Source organism: Ictalurus furcatus, chromosome 6, assembly GCF_023375685.1.
Source record: "Ictalurus furcatus strain D&B chromosome 6, Billie_1.0, whole genome shotgun sequence".
Lineage (NCBI taxonomy): Eukaryota > Metazoa > Chordata > Actinopteri > Siluriformes > Ictaluridae > Ictalurus > Ictalurus furcatus.
In genome coordinates this window covers 26,864,585-26,888,202 of record NC_071260.1, presented here as the reverse complement: position 1 = coordinate 26,888,202, position 23,618 = coordinate 26,864,585, and the positions used below count along the sequence as shown (strand labels likewise).

General features: G+C 37.9%; 1 protein-coding gene across 16 annotated transcripts in view; it reads left to right on the top strand.

Moving 5' to 3' along the window:
• tns1b (tensin 1b) overlaps positions 1 to 23,618 on the top strand; it is a 265,947-nt gene that overhangs the window by 195,047 nt on the left and 47,282 nt on the right. For all 16 annotated transcript variants that reach the window (XM_053627379.1, XM_053627378.1, XM_053627392.1 and 13 more), the window contains 10 exons: positions 5,085 to 5,134; positions 10,541 to 10,715; positions 11,848 to 11,898; positions 12,000 to 12,122; positions 13,671 to 13,735; positions 14,181 to 14,264; positions 18,762 to 18,874; positions 19,136 to 19,196; positions 20,784 to 20,859; positions 23,264 to 23,393. In XM_053627379.1, coding sequence (XP_053483354.1) covers positions 5,085 to 5,134; positions 10,541 to 10,715; positions 11,848 to 11,898; positions 12,000 to 12,122; positions 13,671 to 13,735; positions 14,181 to 14,264; positions 18,762 to 18,874; positions 19,136 to 19,196; positions 20,784 to 20,859; positions 23,264 to 23,393 — 928 coding nt within the window. The remainder of the gene's footprint in view (positions 1 to 5,084; positions 5,135 to 10,540; positions 10,716 to 11,847; positions 11,899 to 11,999; positions 12,123 to 13,670; positions 13,736 to 14,180; positions 14,265 to 18,761; positions 18,875 to 19,135; positions 19,197 to 20,783; positions 20,860 to 23,263; positions 23,394 to 23,618) is intronic.

The window sequence follows — 23,618 nt, the reverse complement described above, 5'->3', positions numbered from 1 at the left end:
CTTTGTCATTCATGAGCTCCCAGACACCCATGATTGGCTGTGATTGATAGGGGAACGAGACTATGCCACCCATCCCACCTAGAGAGCATGGTTAGTTTTGCTCTGTTGGCATGGATGGCTGTGGCATCTCAATAAGGCAACACTTTTCAAGAAATCATTTTCCGACAAACTTCATTCCAACAAAGACTAAAGTCTTCCCCTTGATAGCGTCTTCAGAGTGAAATAAATATTTTACTCTTACAATATCAAACAGCTAGATTTTTCAACTGTATTAAGAATGCAAATTTATTGGTTCTAGTTTTCTAAACCGGTTTTTGTTGGACCCTTTGTCGGAAAGAAAACCTTCTGTTCTAAGGTTATACAAAGAATATTTAAGAAGTATAAACCAGCACATGCAATAGTGTGCATAATTTTTTTTATTAGATATTGCATGTATATGATCAATGACCTGCGTACTCTGAGTACTGTTAGTTGAGATGCCAGATATTCTGTTACATTGTGCCTTTTGAGACAACCATTCAGAGAGCTGTGATAAAGGCTTAAATGAATTTAAGACCACAACTGCTCTAGGGATTGTGTGTGAAGTGATTATAACTGTTCAATTAATTGTGAGGAACGCAGTTATAGCTGCTCTAGAGAATGTAAAACGGGTGATCGTTACTATTATAGTGACTTTTGGACACCTATCACAGTTTCTATGGGCACTGGAATACATGCAATCATAGACATTCTTGATCTCTATAGAGAATGTGACAGAGGCGCCTGTACCTCTTAGGCAATCGATCATCAGTACTTCACTTAAGGCCTACTGCTGTGCTGTGCAACAGTTCAGCTGAAGGATATGCAGTAAATACTCTTACGAACTCTTACCTTTTAGAATATAGCCTACACACAAGCGGATAGATTTACTGCTTTGCATCTGTGTTTTATTTTTGCTGCTTGAGTGCATGCGGCTTTGTGTGTTTCTGTGGGAAATGTAGTTAAGTGTTGTGTAAGATAGGCTTCCCATCATACCCTTCTCTTGGAGCACTACATGAGAGTATAGGTTTTGACTCATTTTCTGGTTTGGGACTGGTTTGTAGTAAGGAAGGAAGTATCACATTACAAATTGGGCATTATAGCCTCTGGCCATGAGGCAACCTATGTTTAGGAGAAGAAACAGAATTATACATAGTTGAACTCGGATTGAGCTATGATACATATTTATAGAGGGATAATCTTCCATGCAGTTAATTTGACCTGAACAATGTTATTTGTGTACACAATGTATACAAATGTGTAGATGTTTTTCTGTGACGTGTGCATTTCCTGTGTCATTTGGTAATCATATTAGAAGTGATTTGCTTTCCTTGCTCAACATCCTGTGGGTTTAATAGAGAAAAATGGACCTCCCTTTGACCTCCCATTCAGTGCATGAGATCTTACACAGGAAACCAGATCAGTAGGATTTAGCCAAGCAACATGGAGCACAGCATGCCAGTGGTTTAATCCTGCTTTTCGATTGATTTCTTCAGATTTTTTCAGGCTGATTACCCCATACATTCTCCAGTATTCCAAATCCAAAATATTTAAAAACCCAGGCTTTGTTGCATGTTGTTGTGGATCAATATATCTTGAGGTTGTCATTTATCATATTTCATTATTCTTGGCAAGGTACAGTTCACCAGATCAAGGTATAGGCTAGAAGGTGGCTTGGAAAGGGTAGAGCATATGGCTGGTATTAAGAGATATCTTGGTTTGATAGTGCCCTCAGTGAGTGTAATTAAACCTTCAACTGGAATATTCAGTCAGATTTGCACCAAATGCTGCTCTAGGCTCTGTCATGGACATTACAGTGAGGTTCTTCTGACGTCTTCGATTCACGATAGCTTGCATATTTTTCTTGGGTTATTACGGTCTTAAGATCATATGACCTAACCACAGGACCTCTTTTGTCAGTGTGTGGATTGAGGTCTTCTGATCACTGTGACTCATAGAGTGACTCACTACTCACTTTGGACTGTTTTGATTTTATTGAGCAGTTTTAAATGTGGGATTACAGATAAAGTGATTACGGGATTGCAGATATTTATATTTAGATAGCACCCATTTTGCTAAAGTGGACACAGGAAGAAGGAAATGGGTTTACAGTGAATTGCATTGATGATTTTGTACTTTCGTTCTCAACGTAAACTTTTTGGCATTTGTAATGAATGTGCTGAACGACGGACCATATTTTCATATGATTTGGAAACCCGGAGCAAAACTTGGTGCACAGACTTAGTCATCACAGAAAACTCTGTAATCTTTTCCTTTGACACATCTTGAAGGGTGTTTCCCGGTCAGCTGCTTAGTGCCTGACCCACATGGGGTAGAGAGGAGAACCGAACCAAACTCACATGGGTGGCAACCAAAAACACACATCCCAAGAAAGAGGGAGGAGAGAAAGAAGTAGGGGCAGAAGGGAGGGGTTGGACGGAGAGATACCACACAAGTGAAAGAAGGAGGAGGTTGGAAAAGGCGGGAGGTAGAGAGCAAGAGATTGAACGAGAACGAGCAAAGGAAGGAGTGAAAACAAGTGAAAGGGAGAAGGGGGAGTAAAAGAAAGAAGTAAAGAAGGCAAGTTGTGGTCTACTGTAGCTCTTGGCCAACCATGTGGCATCCTGTGAGAGGCACCGACCCAAAATAGAGGCTTTTTTTTGCTCTGGGACGGCAAGGCTTGCTCAAGGATAGGAAAATGCAGAACGACAGAAAGCACTCTTTCCCAGCCATGAACCCCAGCGGTTCTTTACGGAGGCGCCTCAACTCGATACGCAGCGCCTGGCGCTGGAGCACGGGCTACCTGATGAAGGTAGGACCACACATGCTCATCCTTATCCAATTTTACAAGCTTTAGACCTCTTTTGTCTCTTTTATGCTATTCTCATCCTCCACCCCCCAGTTCTGTAGTTGATAGTTAATTTGTCAGACGTGCTCGTAAGCAGCGTGTCCAGCTGGTTTTGATCAAGATTGCCTGGGACCCCCTTTACAACCCCCACCCGCTTTTGGCTGCTCTTCTGGGGCTCGTAATCGTGGGTTGATTAAGGGAGGGGTGGGCGTTTTTTTTGTGGAGCCTGGCGCTGTGTGGCTCTGGGTGTACAGGCCTCCACTCAAGCCTTGAAGAACATTTTTTTTTTTAGGAAAGGAAGAATGATTTGGGTGGGGGCAAATCTGATGTTGATCTGTTTGATCTGATGTTTTTTAATGTCCTGCTTTGGAGTTGAGTGATCTTGGTGATCACTTGCTAGGTAATTCTATGTTTTGCTAGAGTTTATGTGTTACTTTGTTTATGTGTTTCTGTTTATCAGCGTGAGAGGTCATGCTGTTGTTTCTTGGCCTAAAGAATCAATATCCATTGATAAATGTCACTGGCAGAGTGTTAATTATGTCTGAAAGCATCAAATCATATATTGTACATAGACATTTATGGTATATATCATCTGTGTGGTGGACTGGGAAAACATTTCACATTTTGACATTTTCTATTATTTTTAGATCTGAAATTACATGGGTTTTTTTTTTGTTTGTTTTTTTCCTGAAGTGAAATATGTTTGTCTTTCACATGTATCTCACCTGACTGCAGCTCATGAGCATTGCAGACATTTTGACAGTTGGTATCTGATTACAAACTGAATTGATTAGGCTTATGTCCATTTTGCTATGCCACTTAAATATTCAACAGCTTGATCAAAACCTGACATTCAATGTATGAGGAAATTCTGTTTAGCTAGCAAGGTTTTAATCATCTTTAGGCAGACTGACTTGTTTTTACCACCATGTTTATTTCTGAAAGTTAAGATGTCATAGTATATTCCCATTACTCCAAACATAATAAACAATGTTATCATAATGCAGCACAAATATGTAACTGCTGCTCCAAACAAGACAAAATTACTTCTAGCATCTGATATATCAAAAGAACTCAAAGATACACAGTAGCATAAGAAGTAAGAGTAGGATATGATGCTGTAAACACAATATTAGGACACTTCACATTGTGTTTTGTGATCATAATCAAAGCCTTCTATGATTAGAGCCATATCCACCCTGTTTGTACTTTCAAGAATAGTCCTAAGTGCTGTATATAATTATGCTGTTGGAGTCTGGGTTTTTCTTTGTAAGCATTGTTCCTATTTGGGCTCCTCGGTCATACTCTACCATGTCATTTAAATGCTGAATGGAGGCAACTGTACTTTCAAAGATGCACCTCCATATGAAAAAGCCCATGAGTCACAGAGTGGCTCGTGAAACACCTTCGATCCATACCACAACGCTTTCTTCTTGGTCGGGATTCCACAGGCCTGTCATTCCCTTTTTAGTGGATGAGTAAATTTATAGGCTTGAGAAAGAAATACATATGTAACTGCTAAGACAGAGCTGCTGGCTCTCTGTAATCTACTATAGCATATGGATATATGGTGGGATGCAGTGCATACAGCTTTTAGACGAGAAGGAGGAACGTTGAACAAATGCCATTTGTGAGCACTCATGATAGGTAGCTATGATTTGGGCTCTGAAAAAAAGATGAAGAGATAGATGAAGGATAGATGACGGATCTTGGCCAAATATAGCTTTGTGAAAGCTAGGCCATTTCTGATTGGGAAATGTCCGGCTGCCACTTTTCATTAGTCTGTGTAAAATACTGGAGGAAAGAATTCCAGAATAATCACAACATGCACTATACCGAACACAAACACTACCCCAAGATGTGCTTGTGTTTCAAGTCACATCTGAGCAGCACAAGTGCAGTGTGTGTAGATTTAGTTTAACCCCAGTCACAGTGTGATTCTAAGAGGTAAACATGTTCTAATGGAAATGTTTGGAAAAGCTTTTTTTTTCAGTAAATATTCCTGATACGGTTTATGTTTTATGCAAGAGCATGAAAGAGAGAATGAGTCTGAATGTCCTTCAGACTTCTATATTCACACAATGATGAGTAATTACCGCAAGCTTTGGAAAGAATTTTTGTAAGGTGCCAAGTATTTGTTCTCTTGAATTTTTCCCCTTTAATGCTTGAAACTATCAACTATTTCACTTGTAATGTTTGGTTACTTTTGTGGTTTCAGGGCTCGACTAAATCTTCCAAGAGCATGGAGTCACGCCGGAGACCGTCCAGGTAAGAGCATCTCAGCTGTCCATGCATGTTATCAGTCTGTTAAAGACCATATTAAACGCTCATCATGTTGGCTATTCTTAGTGCCAATTAAATGAAAGCTGATCATTTGATTGTGCATGCTCTGCATGTTGATGACGTACTGAGGATTAAGCGAACAATGCCTCAAGCATTCTGTCATAGACGAAGGCCAAACTTGTTAGTCTGTATCCCAGTGTCACAGGATTATAAGGTTACTACAGTCAGTTGTACCAGCAGAATATAAGAAAGATGGAATGTAAATGGCTACTACATTTGATTTTTATCAATGTTCCAACATAGTCTTAAACTTAGAATTGATGTCAAGTAGGTACACGTTCTAAAATTACTCTCTGTTGTACAGTACCATGTTGTTTTCTTTGTATGCTCAATGGAAATCTTGCAGAAACACAGTTTGTATAACTATGCATATAAACTAGAGATGCACCGATGTATTGGCCGATAACAATTATCAGCCGATAAAGGCAATTTTTCACGCATTTAAAAACATCCTATGATCAGGGCCGATTATATCCTGTCAATCAAAAGAGGGCGGGAAAACACATCGAATTCTTGCTGTGTGTAAAGAGGATGTCTCTTGTGTGGAATTACTTTGAATCGGGTGACAATGACGACAAAACTGCAGTTTGTAAGCTGCATGTTAATGAATGAGTGTTTTTACAATGGACGCTGCAGCAGTGAAGCAGGAGTTTTGGCGTCGAATTTTATTTTTGTCGTGCTGCTAGAGCTGTTCGCGCTGAATTAAAGCACCAGTATACTGTTGAAAGTATATTGCACAGAAAAATATATTTGTAGAGTAGTATGTTTCATATCCAGTTAATGTTAATATGAGTTAATATCATAAAAAAATAGTTTATATTATATATTACCAGTTTGATGTTCAATTATGTTTTGTTTGTGGTGTGTGAATGTGAGTCTAACAGGAGAGGTTTTTTTTTTTTTTAGAATTCAGTCAATGTTAATATGAATTAGTAACATTCAAAAAGTTAAGAAATCTTAATTTAATACCCAGAATTTAGTATTGTGTTAATATTAATTTGAATAATGTGTTTTCTGTTTATGAGACCAGATACTGTGAAACAACATGTTGAAATGGAGAAAATAAAGTTATTTGCATTTCCTTCAGAATTGTGGAATTAATTATTATTAATTTAAAAGAAGGCATAAAAGGCAGAACCACCAATCTATCGGTATCGGCCGATATCATGCTGAATAATCGGTTATTGGTGTCGGCTGAAAAATTTAGTATCGGTACATCTCTAATATATACCAGAGCTATTATAACACCATGACAGGGTAACAGGCAGAATGGGTAGTGCAGAATGTTATCAAATTGAGATACTGACAAGGTACTCAGGAATATACACCACAAAATATTTTTCACTTTTACCATAAATGTAATATTATACTGTTGTTCAATGTATTTAATGCAGATTAAGTTTGCAGGCTTTGCTGTGATTTGTTGCTAAAATGTCATTAAACTGTTGCATGAGGGCCCAAGTACAGTAGCAGAACAGAACAAGCACACACTAGTATAAAAAAATAAATACAAGAGATGGATAAATTAGTCACCACTTAATCATAAACCACAATCCTTTTGATTTTGTTAATTTATCTATAGTTAAAATAAACTAACTTGAAATAAATTCATTACACTGAAAAAAGACGGACATTAATCATAAAAACATTACTACAAAAGTTTGCTTCATCAATTCATCACCTGGTCTCATTGAATCTTCAGCTTCCCAGTTAAGGTGAACCTGTCCATACTGGAGTCTCAGATTCTTCTTCTTGGCTGACAAGAGTGGAACCCAATGTGGTCTTCTGCTATGTTAGCCCATTTACCTCAAGGTTCAATGTGTTGTGCATTCATGAGATGCTTTTCTGCTCACCACGGTAGTAAAGACTGGTTATTTGAGTTGCCATAGCCTTCTTGTTAGCTTGAACCAGCTGGGCCATTCTCCTCTGACCTCTCTCATCAACAAGGCATTTCTGCTTGCAGAACTGCCATTCACTTTCTGTTTTTCACATCATTCTGTGTAAACGCAGTTGTAGGTTCCTAATAAAGTGGACAGTGGTGCATTTTACAAAGTAATTTTATTTTAATCTGTTCATATTGGATTTTGCTGTGAGGGGCTGACACTCTGTCCAGGGTGTCCCCCACAGTGTCTCCTCAGATAGGCTCCAGGCTTCCCGTGACCCTGTGTAGGATAAGTGGTACAGAAAATGGGTGGATGGGTGGATGAATGGTTGTGGATGAATGTTTGTGATTGGTTGGCAAAGGTAAAACAAGTCACACTGTTTTGATCTATGGTCACTTTATGCATTACTAGTTATGATTAACCTGTAAATGTATGGATTATACTGTTAAGTGTATGGATTATGATCGACTCTATACCCTGACTTACAATTTAACTGGCAAGGAAACGTTCATTTGGTGAAGAAACTATGGCCCAAAACCAGTAACATAACATAACCATTTTAGGCTACACCAGGTTTTTTTGCTTGGTCTAGCCTGCTTGAGGGGGATGGAAAAAATATGGAAAAAAATTACAAAAAGTCTTTAGATGTTTAAGTGGCCTGATCCTGTTCCTGTCCCCAATCTATGTATGTTATGTATGTAAACAACTCAAATTTAACATTGCTGCCAAGTTCCTATAATGGAAACACTTTCATCTATGCATTTGGCTGTTTCATAACTTTCTTTCTTTGTGAAGGATGAAAAGAGATACTGTGATCGTTATTTTTCCTCCTCTGAGGATCATCTTTCTTCGTTAGTTCTCAGTGCGGTATGGCAAAGCCCTGTTTTCGGCCACTTAGCCTCAATGAGAAAACCATATTGCAGCAAATGTGAATCTATGCTGGCAGCAAAGCGTCATGGTGCACAGAAAGAAACAGAATGAAACTGCTTTTTTCAATCATTCTGTATTGTAGAGTCACTCTATAACAGGCATGTCAACTTTGGAGATGATGGTTATATTGTACTTTTTGGCACTTGCGGATGCTGGGAGTCTGTCTACACTTGGAATCATTAACTGAACAGCTGTTGGCCAGTGCAGACACACCCCTATTCATGTGCACTTCACGTTGTACACATGCTCAGAATCTTTCCACTGATCTAGTTCAGTTTCATTTTTTTTTTTTTCTATAGCATTTAACAGTAGAAATTTTCACAAAGCAGCTTTACAGAAGTTTGGATGTAAATTTAGATCCCAAGTGAGCAAGTCAGAGGAGACAGTGGCAAGGAAACTCTACCTGATATGACATGAGGATGAAACCTTGAGAGGAAGCAGACTCAAAAGGGAACCCATCATCTTCTGGGAAAACAGGATAGTAGGATTATAAATCATTACATTATGCAGGTGCAGAGGAGAACAAGCAAACAATACTAAGTGTGTTGAATGGATGTTCATTATGAGCATTTTGTGGGGGGAAAAGAAGAACAAGAGTACAGGGATGAGCACATCCCGTGTATTGTTTAATAGAAACATTTATAACATTTCTGCAAATAAGAATGTTAGCTGTAATATTAACCCCATAGTCAATAGGACAGCAGAGTCCAACATGGCTTCTCAAGCTGAATATTTAATGCAGCAGAATGTTTACTGTAATCAGTACAGAAATTGTAGATGAATATGAGGTCAGGAGTTGTTTCATTCACCAAATCGTTACTGGTCTAGCTATTATTGTCCTCATATAAGTTTACAGATGCAGAGTTATATGATAGGACCTTATGATAGATGATAGGGACTGTTGAGTAGCATGAAACATAAACCCTGAAAAAAGTAAATGCTATTTAAATATATATCATTGACTGAATCATCTGTAACAAATTTAATATATTTACAAAGTAAATATTTTTCACTTATATTTTGGAACTGCTGGAAATAATAAGTATTTCACTATAATTCACTATTTTTGTTTTACAGATCTGTTCATTATGTCATTTTAGATTTTGAGTCAGACTGGCTTGATACAAAGACAGAGGCTAGAGTAAAATATTTGTTTGTCTTCACTCATCTCATCTTGCACAACTGCCATGCCCTACCATTTTAGAAGGGTCACATGAGCTTCACATCTGAATATTACACGTGGCTTTATTGGTATATTATGTTTCACAGATTTTCACGTGCACTTGCACGTTTGAATTTTTCTGGATATGATTGATTTATTTGTTTGCGTTTCACATGCACAGCATCTTTTTCATAAGTGATCACATGTGTAAAACTTATGATCACATTTGAAAAACCTATGATCACATGTGAAACAGCTAATTTTTCGGTAAGGACGGTGTCCACAATTTGATATGACAAGCCCCCCAGCCTAGAACGATGCTGTTTTTTTTTTTCTTTGAGAGATGCTTATTGTTGATGAACCACTGTGAAGTCGCAGTTTGTTGTAGAAATAAATAAAGCACGTGTTTTGTGCTTGCATCTGCTTTAAACAAACTTAATTTGATCAGCGCTGAAACGCAATTGGCCTTGGAGAGATATACGCAAGTAATTGGTGCTGGTAGGCAAAATAAAGCTATCAAGAAAGCTCCTGATGGGAAGCAGATTTTCCCGGGCACAACATTTCTCTGGGAGGGCACCCAAACCTCTGTATGATCTCCACATCATGTGTAAAGGCACTAGAACGCAGTAGGACGCTTTACAGTGCCACGAATTGGGTTGGATTATCAAACATGCCCCTGTTCCTACAGATCAGAGCTGCTGTGGGTTTGTACTCCTGCCACACATCTAATATATCCTCATGTGTTTGTATAGAGAGAATGTGGTTAGCGATTGGGGACAAGATTGCGGTTATATCTTCAACCCGAGCTCATTCCTCGCAAGTGACCAAATTGTTTTGCTTGGTCTGCTCAGCCGCACACATGGAATGCGGCACATTTTCATATCTTGCTTATTTATCTCCAGCATCAATCTTTTGCCACTGTGGGTTTTTTTCTTTGCTTCAAATCAAACTGAAAAACAGATATGACTTTGTTCTATGCCATGCTGCCTTTTTTTTAAGCAGCATAATTTGGTGATGTCATGTTATAACGGCATGATTATAATAATGAGACTCTACTTGATTTGAATGCATGTATTGCTGAAAAATGTACAGCAAGAGAAACATCTATTCAGAACATAGAAAGAAGCTCTGAGGTTTTAGAGCATGACACACAAACTGAATAACTGAATAACCAGAACTTCTCCATATATGGTTATGTAAGCATGGGTTATGTAAGGCATTGCTGTGAATATGCAGTCATGATCAGATTTCAGGTTTAAAGCATGTTTGCACTTTTTCTCCCTAATTTATCCACTGTTGGTCTCTCCATGCTGTGTGTGACCTTCTCCCCCTTCTCTCTTTTTGTCCTCCGTCTAGCCGGAGTGTGAGTCTGATCCAGGCAATGGAGGAGAACTATGAGGTGGACCTGGTGTACATCACAGAAAGGATCATATCTGTGTCTTTCCCAAGCAGCGTAGAGGAACAGAGCTACAGTGCCAACCTCAAAGAAGTGGCCAGCATGCTCCGGTCCAAACACGGAGACAACTACTTGGTGAGGAACACTCGTTCAAGCACATGTATCACTGTAGCAGTGCACATTACAGTGTAATGTTTTGTTTGTATAGTTTGAGGGTGTTTTCACTTTCACAAATGCAATGTTTACTGGATTTGAATCGAACTCTGGTGTCATTTTCCTATTCGTAAAGTTTGTTTGGGTGAAAACACAGTAATCACACTCAGGTGTGGACTAAAACAACTGGTCCGAGACAAATCTGAGTGAGGTGGTCTGAAATAGGTTTGACTGCAGTGAGAAAGTGAGTTGACTCTAAATTGAATTGACGTGGCTGCAGGAAGTGAATCGAACATGCTGTACATTAAAAAAAAAAAAAAAATCTACACTTTTTGTAGATGTGAGCTGCTTATACAGTGTTGTAGAGCTGAAGAAATTCCATGTATTCTGCATATTTGGGCTGTGAAAATAAAATCTGTTCTAAAATGTTTCAAAAATAGTTTTTTTCTATGATTAGCTAATCATTTATCATCAGTTCTGTGTTCTCCATGCTTGGCCAATTTTTATTATGTCTACATGTAATTGGTAAACGTTCATTTACCTTTTTTCCATTGCTGTATCTCCGACCAATGAATAAAAATAGCTTAAAAAGTACATTTTCATCTCTACATGCGTCTCAGACAATCCAAATAGTAATAAAACGTATCAATTTCAATTCAATTCAAAAAAAATTTTTTTTTTAAGTGTGTGGATTAATCCCTATTGAGCAAGCCGGTGTTTTCAATTTTGCTCTGATTCAGTCTACACAAATAGACTAATAGATGTGAAAGTCCCCTTAATGTGCTAATGTTTCTAATAATCATTTAATATCAAATATACCTTAGACTCACAATGCTGCTATGCAATGGATCTTTATTCCAGACTTTTACGTTTACATTTTCCTGGTCTATAAATTAATCTAGAGACGAAATCTGAAGTCTCCTGACCTTAAAAGAGAAATCACGAATCATACATACATAGTTTTAACAGAAGCAGTGGGATTAGTTAGAGGAAGGCGAAGGCTGGTCAGTGTTTTCATTGCAGTTGTGATTAAGCTTGCATACAGTACACAGCTCAAAAAAATACCAACTGCTCCTTTAATATTTTTAAATTGCATTTATTTTCTTTCTTTCAGCTCTTCAATTTGAGTGAAAAACGATATGATATCTCCAAACTGCATCCCAAAGTAAATACTTTCAGTCTATTTAAAAAAAATAAATAAATTTAGACATGTGTTCTCTTTGGCACACTTATATTCTTCTGCTCATGCTCCTGTGTGGGTTTCAGGTGCTAGACTTTGGCTGGCCCGATCATCATGCTCCTGCTTTGGATAAGATCTGCAGCATATGTAAAGCCATGGACACATGGATGAGTGCTGACAGCCATAATGTTGTGGTTCTGCACAACAAGGTAAACTCACTTCTAATGAGTAATGCTTTAAATATCCTTAAATGAAATGGTTAGAAAAAAAAATTACATTTTGTTTATAAGATATTTTTAAAAGATTATATTATAACAAATATAAGATATCTACTTTCCACTTCCTTATTCTACACTTGTAGAAAGTGTGTGGTCAGTAGATGGCGTTGTCATGCTGCTCTCTCCCACCTTACATGTTTCTGTTCTGCATGTGCGCACTAACAGGAGTAGAGAGACACTTTAAACAGATGCAGCCGCCCGGTAGCTCAGCATTCCCCAAACTGTTTGTGCTGCATTTGAGAAGTCTTCTGAGGGATGTCATAAAGGGAAATATTCCTGGTGCTCCCTGTAGTTTTGAAACCCTTGTTTGACCTTGTAGGCCGAATGAAATTTCTCAAACAATGTTCCCAAAGAGATTATTTTTATTACGCTGTTCATCACAAGTAATAAATGACCCAGAGATGATGAAACACAGTGAACTGAGGTGGTAAAATCTTGCATGCTTGTTTGAGAGGTTGTGATATAGTCTAGCGTAGGGGTATTCAACTAAAATTTGTGTTCAGCTAAAATTCCTTGTTTACAAAAGTGAATATGTGAATAACGTGACGGAACACTGACAACAAATAATTTTTAATATTTGATTATTAATGATTAGTTTATCAGAACTCTTTCTTGATGAATTGCCTTCCGGTGAATAATTAACACAAGTGCATGTGCTTGGCCACAACTGAAGCCAGAATCTGTGATGGTTTATGTTTAGAAAACTAGAGGTCCTGAATTACAGTAAATTTTTTCCCCACATGTTTATTATTTCTGATACAGTATTTTCCCAGTGTGCTGTTCAAGCCACTGCAATACTTTGCTGGGTCTGCATCTGGACTGTGATCCTCCAGTTGACAACCACTGGTGTAGTGTTTGCTGACATCACTCATGTCAGCAATGGGGAGATGAGCAGTAGAAAAAAAGAATGCTTATCTAATGAATCCAGTGATCTGCCTCCTTCCTGCCAGTGTGAGAAATGTCAGCATGCTCATCACTTCCAGTGCAATAAAACAGAGGTTGGAACTACCTAAAGCCACACCAGCAGTGATGGTTCTCTTCAAGTTAGCTTCATAAGTTGCTTCAAATCGGTGAGAGGGGGATTTGGTATTAGTACCAGCCCAGAGTTTGTACAAGAAACCATAAAGCTAGTGTTGCTATGGTAAACCATGTTGCTCTGTCCAGCTGTGGAAATTCGAGCAGATGATGACTAACCGGTGGAACTATGCAGTAACTGAGAAAGTTGCTGCGGCCGACAGGCTGCCCGGATACACATTCATACACAATTTCAACATAAATCCCTAAAACAGACCCTCAAACTCATGCTCAAATTCAACTCACAAGATCATAAGAATTTTTTTTTTCAGTTGCGTGAGCCAGAACATTTTCATGTACAAGCCAGTCACTGAACTGTAACATGATGCAATCATCGGTAATAATTACATTTCATGGTTTAACTTGTATTTCTTAATCTCTCTTTCTTTCTCTTGATGTCTACAGGGAAATCGTGGGAGAACGGGGGTAGTTGTGGCTGCATATATGCATTATAGTAACATTTCAGCAAGGTAAATCCACCACACTTTGTGATTATTAAATTAAAGTCATGCATTTGAGTCCTGATTGATGAATCATAATCTTGAATCACAGGAGGGCACACATTGTAAAAACATCCAGACCTCACACTGTCGGAAAATGATTAATCATTTAACATTAATTTGACTTGAATAGACTTGAATTAAGGAGTAAATTCCTCCATGATACATTTTACCCTTAAACTCTGGCACCAATACTCAAGAGTCAGCTCTGCTTGCAATCACTGGCGAATGTCACAATTTTTCTAGTCATCATTCAACAGACATAATAATATTGAATCACTGTTAGACCAAAGAAGTGCATGGCACACACGTATGCATTGCATTAATTTAATTAAGACTTACTAAGGGACTTAGTGTAAAATTCTTATGCATTTGATGTAATAGAGACTGAGCACATGTTTATTTTGGCCTGCAGTGCGGACCAGGCTCTGGACAGGTTTGCCATGAAGAGGTTTTATGAAGATAAAGTACTTCCTGTGGGTCAGCCTTCCCAGAAAAGGTCAGTTTTATCCCTTTTCCTGCTTGCTGTCTACATACCTATATTCCCACTGCCTTTGTAAGATTTGTCCATCTGGTGGGCAATATTTTTCAAATTGTTTCTTTTTTTTTGGTTCTTAGACAATATTTACAGAAAAAAAGAAAACTTTTTTTTAAAGCCAGTCATCACACTGACTATTAATGTAGCTCTATCAACTTGCAGATATTGCATTTATGGTTTCACTGCATGTTCCTGATTGTTGCTAACAAAACTAATGAGTGCCTATGAACAATAATTATAATCAATAAAGGTTTAATACAGGGATTTAAGTTATAGCAAGCATATGGGATGTAAGATAATCTCTTGCTGTTTATCATGAGCAATGTCTGTCCAGGCTTAAAAAAAACTCCACTCTTAAGTAAAACATATAAAATATTTTTTCATTTAAATATTTATGACATTCTTGCATTTCTGGTGCTAATTTGTTGGTTTGTGCTGTATTTTATTATTCCTATGAGACAGCAGTTTTCTCAATGTTTCACTGTTGGCTCCTTAAAACAAACAAACAAACATAAAAAGAGAATATTTTCTTACCATTTTCCAGTGATGTTAAGTGTATTTAATGTTCCATGTGACCGTAGAGTTAAATGGTAGCAAGAGCACATTGGTCACATGATCATGTTCTTTCGTGGAGAGTCTGCCAACGTTACCATAACAGGAGTTTCCTGCATTAAAACTCAAGCTTTACAGTAGCTTAAGTAGAAGCCTTTGCAACGACAAAGAGGCCACAGAGGTCAGACATCTTATCTGACGTTGGAGCTCTATTTCTGGATAAAATGACACTTCAGATGCTGCCACAGAGCTCATTATGTTTCAGTCGATCATTTTGAAAGTCCCCAATTCATATACTTTATTTATTTTCAGTTGGTCACATTTTTGGAAAATAATCCAACATTATGATGAAAGTAGTTTAAACTAAATAAACCCTCACATTCTAATTGAATATTAATATATGCCAGTGAAACACAGGAGCACACATGACTTTGCTTTTTTCCCTATATATATATATATATATATATATATATATATATATATATATATATATATATATATATATATATATATATACATACATACATGCATGCATACACACGGTGGGGGAAATAAGTATTGGTGCATCAACATTTTTTTCAGTAAATATATTTCCTATGAGGCTATTCACATCAAAATTTGACCACACGTCAGTATTTATTTATTTTTTTTTAGTATTAACTCAAGAAATTCAGAAATATAAAGAATTCATAACATTAATGTCCATAAATAAAGTTACATGTAATAAAGTGGAATGACACAGAAAAAAAGTGTTGAACACACTAAGAAAAAAATTTCTCCATAGCAAGGTAAGGCAAGGAACCAGCTGAAATCCGTAAGTAATTATACCCCCTATCTGTGCAAATTAATATCAGCTGGGTTAGTAAATTGATGGTCTATAAAAAGGCTTTGTGTTACCAAGGTGTCACACAAGAAACATGTAATGATGGGTAAAAGCAAAAAGTTTCACAACCTATATTTTATATATATATATATATATATATATATATACACACAAGTGGTGAATCTGCTTTGTCTATTGTCCATTGTCCACACACAGCAGTGATCAGCACACTCAAATCCTCATAACTGCATGCCAGTGAAGCACAGGAGCACACATGGCTTTGCTTTTCACACATTTCTTAAATTTATTTGATACAATTCCCTGGATGTGTTCCATAGCATATTGAGCTGAATTGTTCTTCCAGAGGTGAAGTAATATCCTAAAGGATTTTAATGCAGGCTCACTTGAGATCTGGGATCTCTGTGCTGTTATTTCCTGACAGGGCCTGTAATTAGCCACAAGTGGTTGTCCACCAGTCTGCAGTTATTATGGGAGGCATGTGTAATGCTAACGTGCCAAAGCACCAGTGTCTTAACACACACACACACACACACACACACACACACACACACACACACTTCCCTGCATGAGGCACCGTTACTCAGAATGTCATGTGTTTTACAGCAAATATAGCCACACACATATGCACAACCCCACACAGTGGTTCTACGGCCTGAATGATCATGAGATCACGAGTCCCAAAACTGATATTCAACCCCTGATGTGCCCCTGAGAAAAGCCTTTAAATGGCAACTGGTCAAGGAAAATGTATAATGGCTGATCCTACACCCTGACTTGTTCATTCTCCCACTTTGCGGTATGTGAAAAAGCTAATTTCACCCTTGTGGATAAAAAAAGAAAATAAGGAAACTAAACATTCATTGAGATAAGTGAATATTTGGCAATGAACTTAGCATTGCCATTAGTAGATCAGACCTTTCATTTATTCACACTTCAGACTCCATTAAACCTTCTTTTTTAAGCTCTTTTAGAAAGAGCAGTAATGGATTGATGTTGATGGAAAAGCAAATCCATGATTAGGAGGAGACCTGCTGATGTCGCTGCTTTGCGTGGGAAAACAGTGTTCCTCGAACTATGATCACTGTTTCTCCCTGAGGAAGAGGCCTTTGTGCTAAAGTTGGAAAAAATCTTCTTCCTGTTTATGAAAAACTGAAGTGCTCAGAGCCTCTTCTAGGAGTGTTTTTGAATTCTGGGCATTTCTGCACTCCAGTGGTCTCATATGAAACTGTCTCATGACCTCAAATGAAGTTTGAGTTACCCTGACCTACAGATATGCATATCAAATCCCTCTTTTAGCCACTATTCATATATATATATATATATATATATATATATATATATATATATATATATATATATATATATATATTAATATATATATATATTCTCAGCAAAAAAAGAAACGTCCTTTTTTTCAGGAGATTGTATTTTAAAGATAATTTTGTAAAATCCAAATAAGCTTTATGGATCTTTATTGGAAATGGTTTAAACAATGTTTTTTTTTCCATGCTTGTTTAATGAACCATAAACAATTATTGCACCTGTGGAACAGTCCTTAAGACACTAACAGTTTACAGGCACTAGGCAATTAAGGTCACAGTTACAATAACTTAGGACACTAAGGAGACCTTTCTACTGACTCTGAAAAACACCAGAAGAAAGATGTTTAGGGTTCCTGCTCACCTGCGTGAACATGCCATAGTCCTGCTGCAGGGAGGCATGAGTACTGCAGATGTGGCCAGAGCAATAAACTTCAATGTCTGTAATGTAAGACGCCTAAGACAGTGCTACAGGGAGACAGGAAGGACAGCTGATCATCGTTGCAATGGCAAACCATGTGTAAGCATGTGTCCCCCCAGATGTGATCAAGAACTTGCAAATGCCTTGGGGATATTGACCCCCCGCCCCCTTTGTACAGGGACTCATTATTCTATTCTGTTTGTCAAATGTCTGTGAAATTTGTTCAGTTTATGTCTCAGTTGTTGAATGTTTTTATGCTAATACAAATATTTACACATTAAGAAATTTGCTGGAAATAAAAACAGTTGAATGTGAGAGGACATTTCTTTTCTTGCTGAGTTTATAAATATGTCCGTAGCAGGATGTAATTGACTGCTCGTATAGTTGGTAAAAGGAGATCTTTATTATCAAAATAAAACAATAAAAAACATTTAGAAGCAAAGGCTTTAAAATACACACTAAACGTTTCTTTTTTTGCTGAGTGTATTTTATCGACAGCTGCCAGAATGTGAGATGAATATTTCTTAAACGTTTCCTCATTCACGCACTGTTATGTGTTTGAAATTCAATTCAAATTTTTATTCATTATGAGGCAGCAGGATTACAGTTCCTGTACTGGTCTGTGGTGATGAAGTAGAAGCTCAGTGTGCATAAAAAGTTCTCTGTTTACCAGTCAATCTATGGCCACAAGCTGTTGCAAGTACATATAGTGGAAAAGAGGTTCCCCTGCAGGGTTGTTGGGTTTACTCTCTTTAATAGGCTGAGGAGCTTGACAATCTGGGAGAGTCTTGGAGTAGAGCTGCATCTCCTTCTAATCAACAGAAGCCAGCTCAGGTGGTTTGGGCACCTTACAAGGATGTGTCTTGGTCAGCTCCCGCTAGAGCTATATCAGGCTATATCAGGCTGGACAGAGACCCCAGGGCAGACCCAGGACCCTCTGGAGAGATTATACTATCTCATAGTTGGCTTGGGAATGTCTGGGGATCTTCCAGGAGGAGATGGAGTCTATCAGGGATAGAGATGTCTGGGATGAACGTCTTAGCACAATTCAAAATAAAGTGGAAGGAATGATTAAATGGAAAAAAAAAAAAAAGTCCAGTGTTTGGTTGCAATTTATTGCCCCTTATGGGATCAATAAAATATCTCTTCATCTGAGTCATCTTACTAATGTTCTCCATTTGTAAACATACAGCTACTTTAATCCAGAAGCTCCTGTTCCACTGCCTTCAGATTCCCATGATCTCAAGAATTTACTACATTGCTCTTATATCTTTATTAATTTATTTTAATATCTGTGTTTTGTGTTGCTGTGTGTATTTCAGGTATGTGCAGTATTTCAGTGGGCTGCTCTCCGGCCACATTAAGATCAACAACAAGCCACTGTTCCTGCATCACGTCATCATGCATGGCATCCCCAACTTTGAGTCTAAAGGAGGTGAGTCTTTTCTGTGTTCATGCATGATTAGCCTGCTAAGAATTTAAAAGACCACACAGGACTGAGATAACTGTCTTCTTTTATAATGTCATGCCTATGCCAAGCATAAGAAGCCTGTTTTTGGTTCTAAGTAGTGGGTAGTAGCCATGTGGGTAGACCATCCCTTCTTGCAACTATTCCCTCTCCCACTATTTACACTAAGGCCTTGTTTCCCCCCCCTCCTCATTTTTTCTCTTTCTGTCTGTTTCTTGTGACTTTCAGGCTGCCGCCCTTTCCTCAAGATCTACCAGGCAATGCAGCCAGTCTACACATCAGGGATCTAGTAAGAACCGGTCTTGGGCATCTTGGGCAGCCTACACACACACACACACACACACTAGTCACAAGATATTCTGTGCTCCCAGGAACCTCCCAGTTGTTGTTGTTTTTTAAGAGAGCTAGTAAATTGTACACACATGCACAGATGGGGTAATATGTCTACCTCCCACATATAGTGCTTTGAGACTGCCATAGTAGGATGTCTATACAGAAAGGAGATACACTTTAATGTAAATCATACAGATCTGTGCATAAGCCCCTAGAGTCAGCCAAAGAAGAGGGGGACCGGATCAGAGGGATTATGCTCGAGTTTGGAATCAGATGAGAGAGTGTCATGTTGGCTGTAGGGCATATGAGGTTTTAGCAACCACAAGACTCATTACAGCCTTATGGGATTAAATGGGAATAACGAAATACTGTGATTTACTGTCCTGAGAGTGGCTTGGTTTCAACAACAGGTTTTTGAAGTGGCATTTCGGTTGCAAAATAGAGAGCCCTGCTTAAATCACATGTGAACATCCCGTGTGTATATGGACATTGAGGTGTTTTGTCTGTTACCAAGCTAATCTCTCTCTGACAGCCATATTTAGAGTTGCATAATTGCACATCTGCATTCAGACAAAATTTAGGAAACTTGAAGGAAAAATCCACTCAGAAGGACTTGATCTCCAGTGTTGTCCAAGATTTGTTTTGTACTGAAATTCTGAGGCTCAAACGGATAAGTTTGCAAAGCCTCAACTTTAATGCTAATACCGCCGTCAACGCCATCATGCTCGTCACCTCATAGTTCAAGACATGTTTCTCTAGTACATGAGCACTTGGAGTCCAACTTTTGCTCTCTTTTTACCTTAGATTTCTCATGAATATGAGAAATCTTATATTATCTTATATTATTAATAATATATTATTATTATATTAAATAGAAATATTATCCATTATGAGATTTTTGATTTTTTTTTTCCTTCATATTAAAGCCCTTCGTAACTGCTCTAGTTACCCTGTGACACCTCACAGGAACGGTAACAAATACTTCATCACCCAACAGCTTGGCTCCAGAATCACAAACATTTCAATATAAACATATTTAATGCGTTTCACTGGTGGACTGCAGCTCAGAATGCTGAAAATTGTTAAACCATTCTCTCTCTCTCTATATATATTTTTTAACTTAAAAGCAGTGGTTGTTTTTAAGTTGGTGAAAAAATCCTGGCAAATTTCAATACCAGACCCAAATATAGACATATTAGTGGCTGACAACTCACTGATACATATCTGTGATAAACATAGACACACAAGCCCAGACCCACAAGTGGCTAGGATTACTTTATTACAATCATCAATCACACACTCCTCATTATCATCCTCACAGTGTCATCTCTGTTTTATACAGTCTGCTTCAGAGTTGACAGCAATAGCAACACACACTCACACAGCTTCCCAGAATCCTCGGCTATCATGTCATACCAGTCTCTGGAAACATTACAAACATATCTTAGATCTCACTGGTTATATTTACAAATTTTACTTATTTGTAATTGTGATTATGTGGATTTTGTGAACTTAGCTATGTTTCTCTATCTATAATTCACAGTAACGTCCAAGGCGACAGTCAAACGAGTATCTGCATAACTATTGAACCTGGTTTGCTGCTGAAAGGAGACATTCTGGTAAGTCTATGTGCATAGGGTCTATACTATCACAAACATTACTCCCCTTTGTAGACATTTCAGGTTTGTAGAATTGCATCCTTATTTATCATTTTTACTGGATTTGTATTACTTCAGTTGGTTTTTATTATAGATAATTTTGCTATATTCAGTTTTATAGTCTGAGATGACAGTTTACCTCTTTAAGAGTGCTGTTACAGTCTGCAAAAATGTCAGCACAGATTTATTTCAACCTCAACCTTTTTGAGAAGGCGGCTAGAGAGTTGGGGGTAATTTGTCCATCCAAGTAATACATTTAATTAGCACTAAGGCTTTGCTTTCAAAGCAGCATCTTAACGATGAGATCATCAACTGTCCTTAGCAATAAATAAATAAATAAATAAATAAAAAATGAAGGTGACTTAAAAAAGAGCACTAAGCTGAATGTGTGCCAGGGAATTTACATAATGGCATTAGCATTAAAGAATGCTGTAAATCAATATGAACCGTATTTTAAGAACCTGGTGACTATGGAAGAAAAGTGGAACAAATAAAGTAACTTAAAGATAAATGTTAACTTTTTTCTACAAAATCAAACAACATTTTGAATAACACTCCATGACTGTGTTAGAATTGCACAACTGAAGTAGTACACTGGGATAGTCAGGGTAGTTTTAAAATATTTTACTGACTTTTATTTCTTCTGCAACTATCACTGTCTTGCTTTCTTGTCTCTTCATGCATCAGTTGCGGTTGCGCCTTGTTCCACTTCCTTCCAACTTAGGCAAAAAACCCACCTTCTGATCCACATGGTCCACCGCCTTAAGGGGTTCAACTAGAAAATATGTTTGTTTATTTTTTTCTTTTGAGTGCTGCCTTGTAGTGTTGTGGTACTCGAGACCGGTCTTGAGACCATACATCAATGTCTTGGTCTTGGTGAAATGAGTCTTGTCTCGGCCTCGGCCTACAAAAACTTGACATGTATGTCCTACGTATGTCCTGCATAATCGTTTATACAGAATGATAATACCAAAGTAGATAGGTTACTTTATTTAATTCAAGAGAAATTTCATGTTAGGTTAGAAAGATAGTACAACCAGTAAATTAAGACATCTGAGCTCCTGGTCTCTATGTTGACATGGACACGGCCATGTGTGGTGTTGGCCTTGTCTTGGTCTTGCTTAACTGTCATACTCAGTCTTGACTCAGGCTCCATTGGCTATGGTCTTGGTCTTGACTCAGTCTCGGTCTTGAAGGTGGTCTTGAACCCAACATTACTGCTTTGCCACCGTATCACAAAAAGTAATCAAGCTTTATGCATAATAACTCAATGCTTCTGGCTGCAATCCACACAAAAGAGAAACGTGTTTCATAAAAGCCTGTAGTTCCGTAGTTTTGAAAACCTTGTATAGTAGAAAATGTAAGATTTCACCATCTGAAGGGTTTCTCCAGGCCACTACACATTTATTATGTACATCTTTGCTCTCTATGTACATCTGTAATGCTGGTAGACTCATACAGTACATATGCAGGATATCACTCTGTATTCTATGCAATGAAATCACCCTAGAAAGCACAATCTTTGTGATATCTTGGAATACATGAATGTAGTGACTCAAAGCCACAAGATGTTTGGCTTCCTTTCCCACCTTCATCCATTTTGTCTTGTTTATTTTGCTTCTGTTTCTATGAGAAGAAAACTTGTGTGTTTCATATCTGTCGGCCCCAAGCAAAATAGTCTAATTGCAGCTATCCTAGGCAACAGGATACAGTTACTTCAGTGGCCTATGAGGACATTTTTATTTCCTCATCTGAGGTTTGGACAAGTGTTTTCTCATATATTACATCAATTATAGACATGTATATCTAGAATTCTTTCTGCATGGGAAGACTAACAAAGTCCTGGTCATTCAGAACCATAATCTAATCTAAGATGGTTAATAGGGCTTGCTTGTGAAGGATGGCTCTTAAATGTAAGCACTGGCATGTGTCCGGGAGTTTGATGTACCATAATGGTTGAGACAGCTGTTGTTCTGACCACAGCTTCACTTGTGCACATTGTTTCAGTAAATCACAGAGCTGAATATGGTTAATAGTACCTGTGAATGTTGGGGCCCTGTAAAATGTGTAGAGCAGCGTGTGCCAGGCCACAAACTGCATTTCCTGCACTGCTTTTAGCTTTTCAGGCATCATAAGTGGATTGAAATGGACTGTATAATAAGGCATAATAGTTTGAAGCACCACATATTTATAGATTTGTGTATGAAGTGTGAGAGAGACAGAACGACTATGAAATTCAGGCCAGTGTACATTTCCAACCCTGTAATTTTTTCAGTGTTTAGAAAGTATCTGTATTCCCCAAGGACTGAGGCTGTGTGTGTGTGATGTAATGGTTTACATTAGTGTTATCTGTTTTCCCATGCAGCTCAAGTGTTATCACAAGCGCTTCCGCAGCCCTTCCAGAGACGTCATTTTCAGAGTGCAGTTTCATACCTGTGCTGTCCATGACCTAGGCCTTGTCTTTGGCAAGGATGAGCTGGACGAGACATTTAAAGGTAAAATGTCTTCTCTTATATTTGAAATACTTAATAAAAATACAGGTTGTAATGTTTAAAGTGTTGATACTTCCTGTCCCTTTTATACCTCAGTATTGTTGAATTCTTGATTCTGATTGGATGAAAGGTGTTGATTAATTTTCTATAATACCAAGACTTGGCATGCAGTAGTTCCAGTTACATGATTTATATTAGTTTGCTCATTCTAATACATTATAGTTTCTA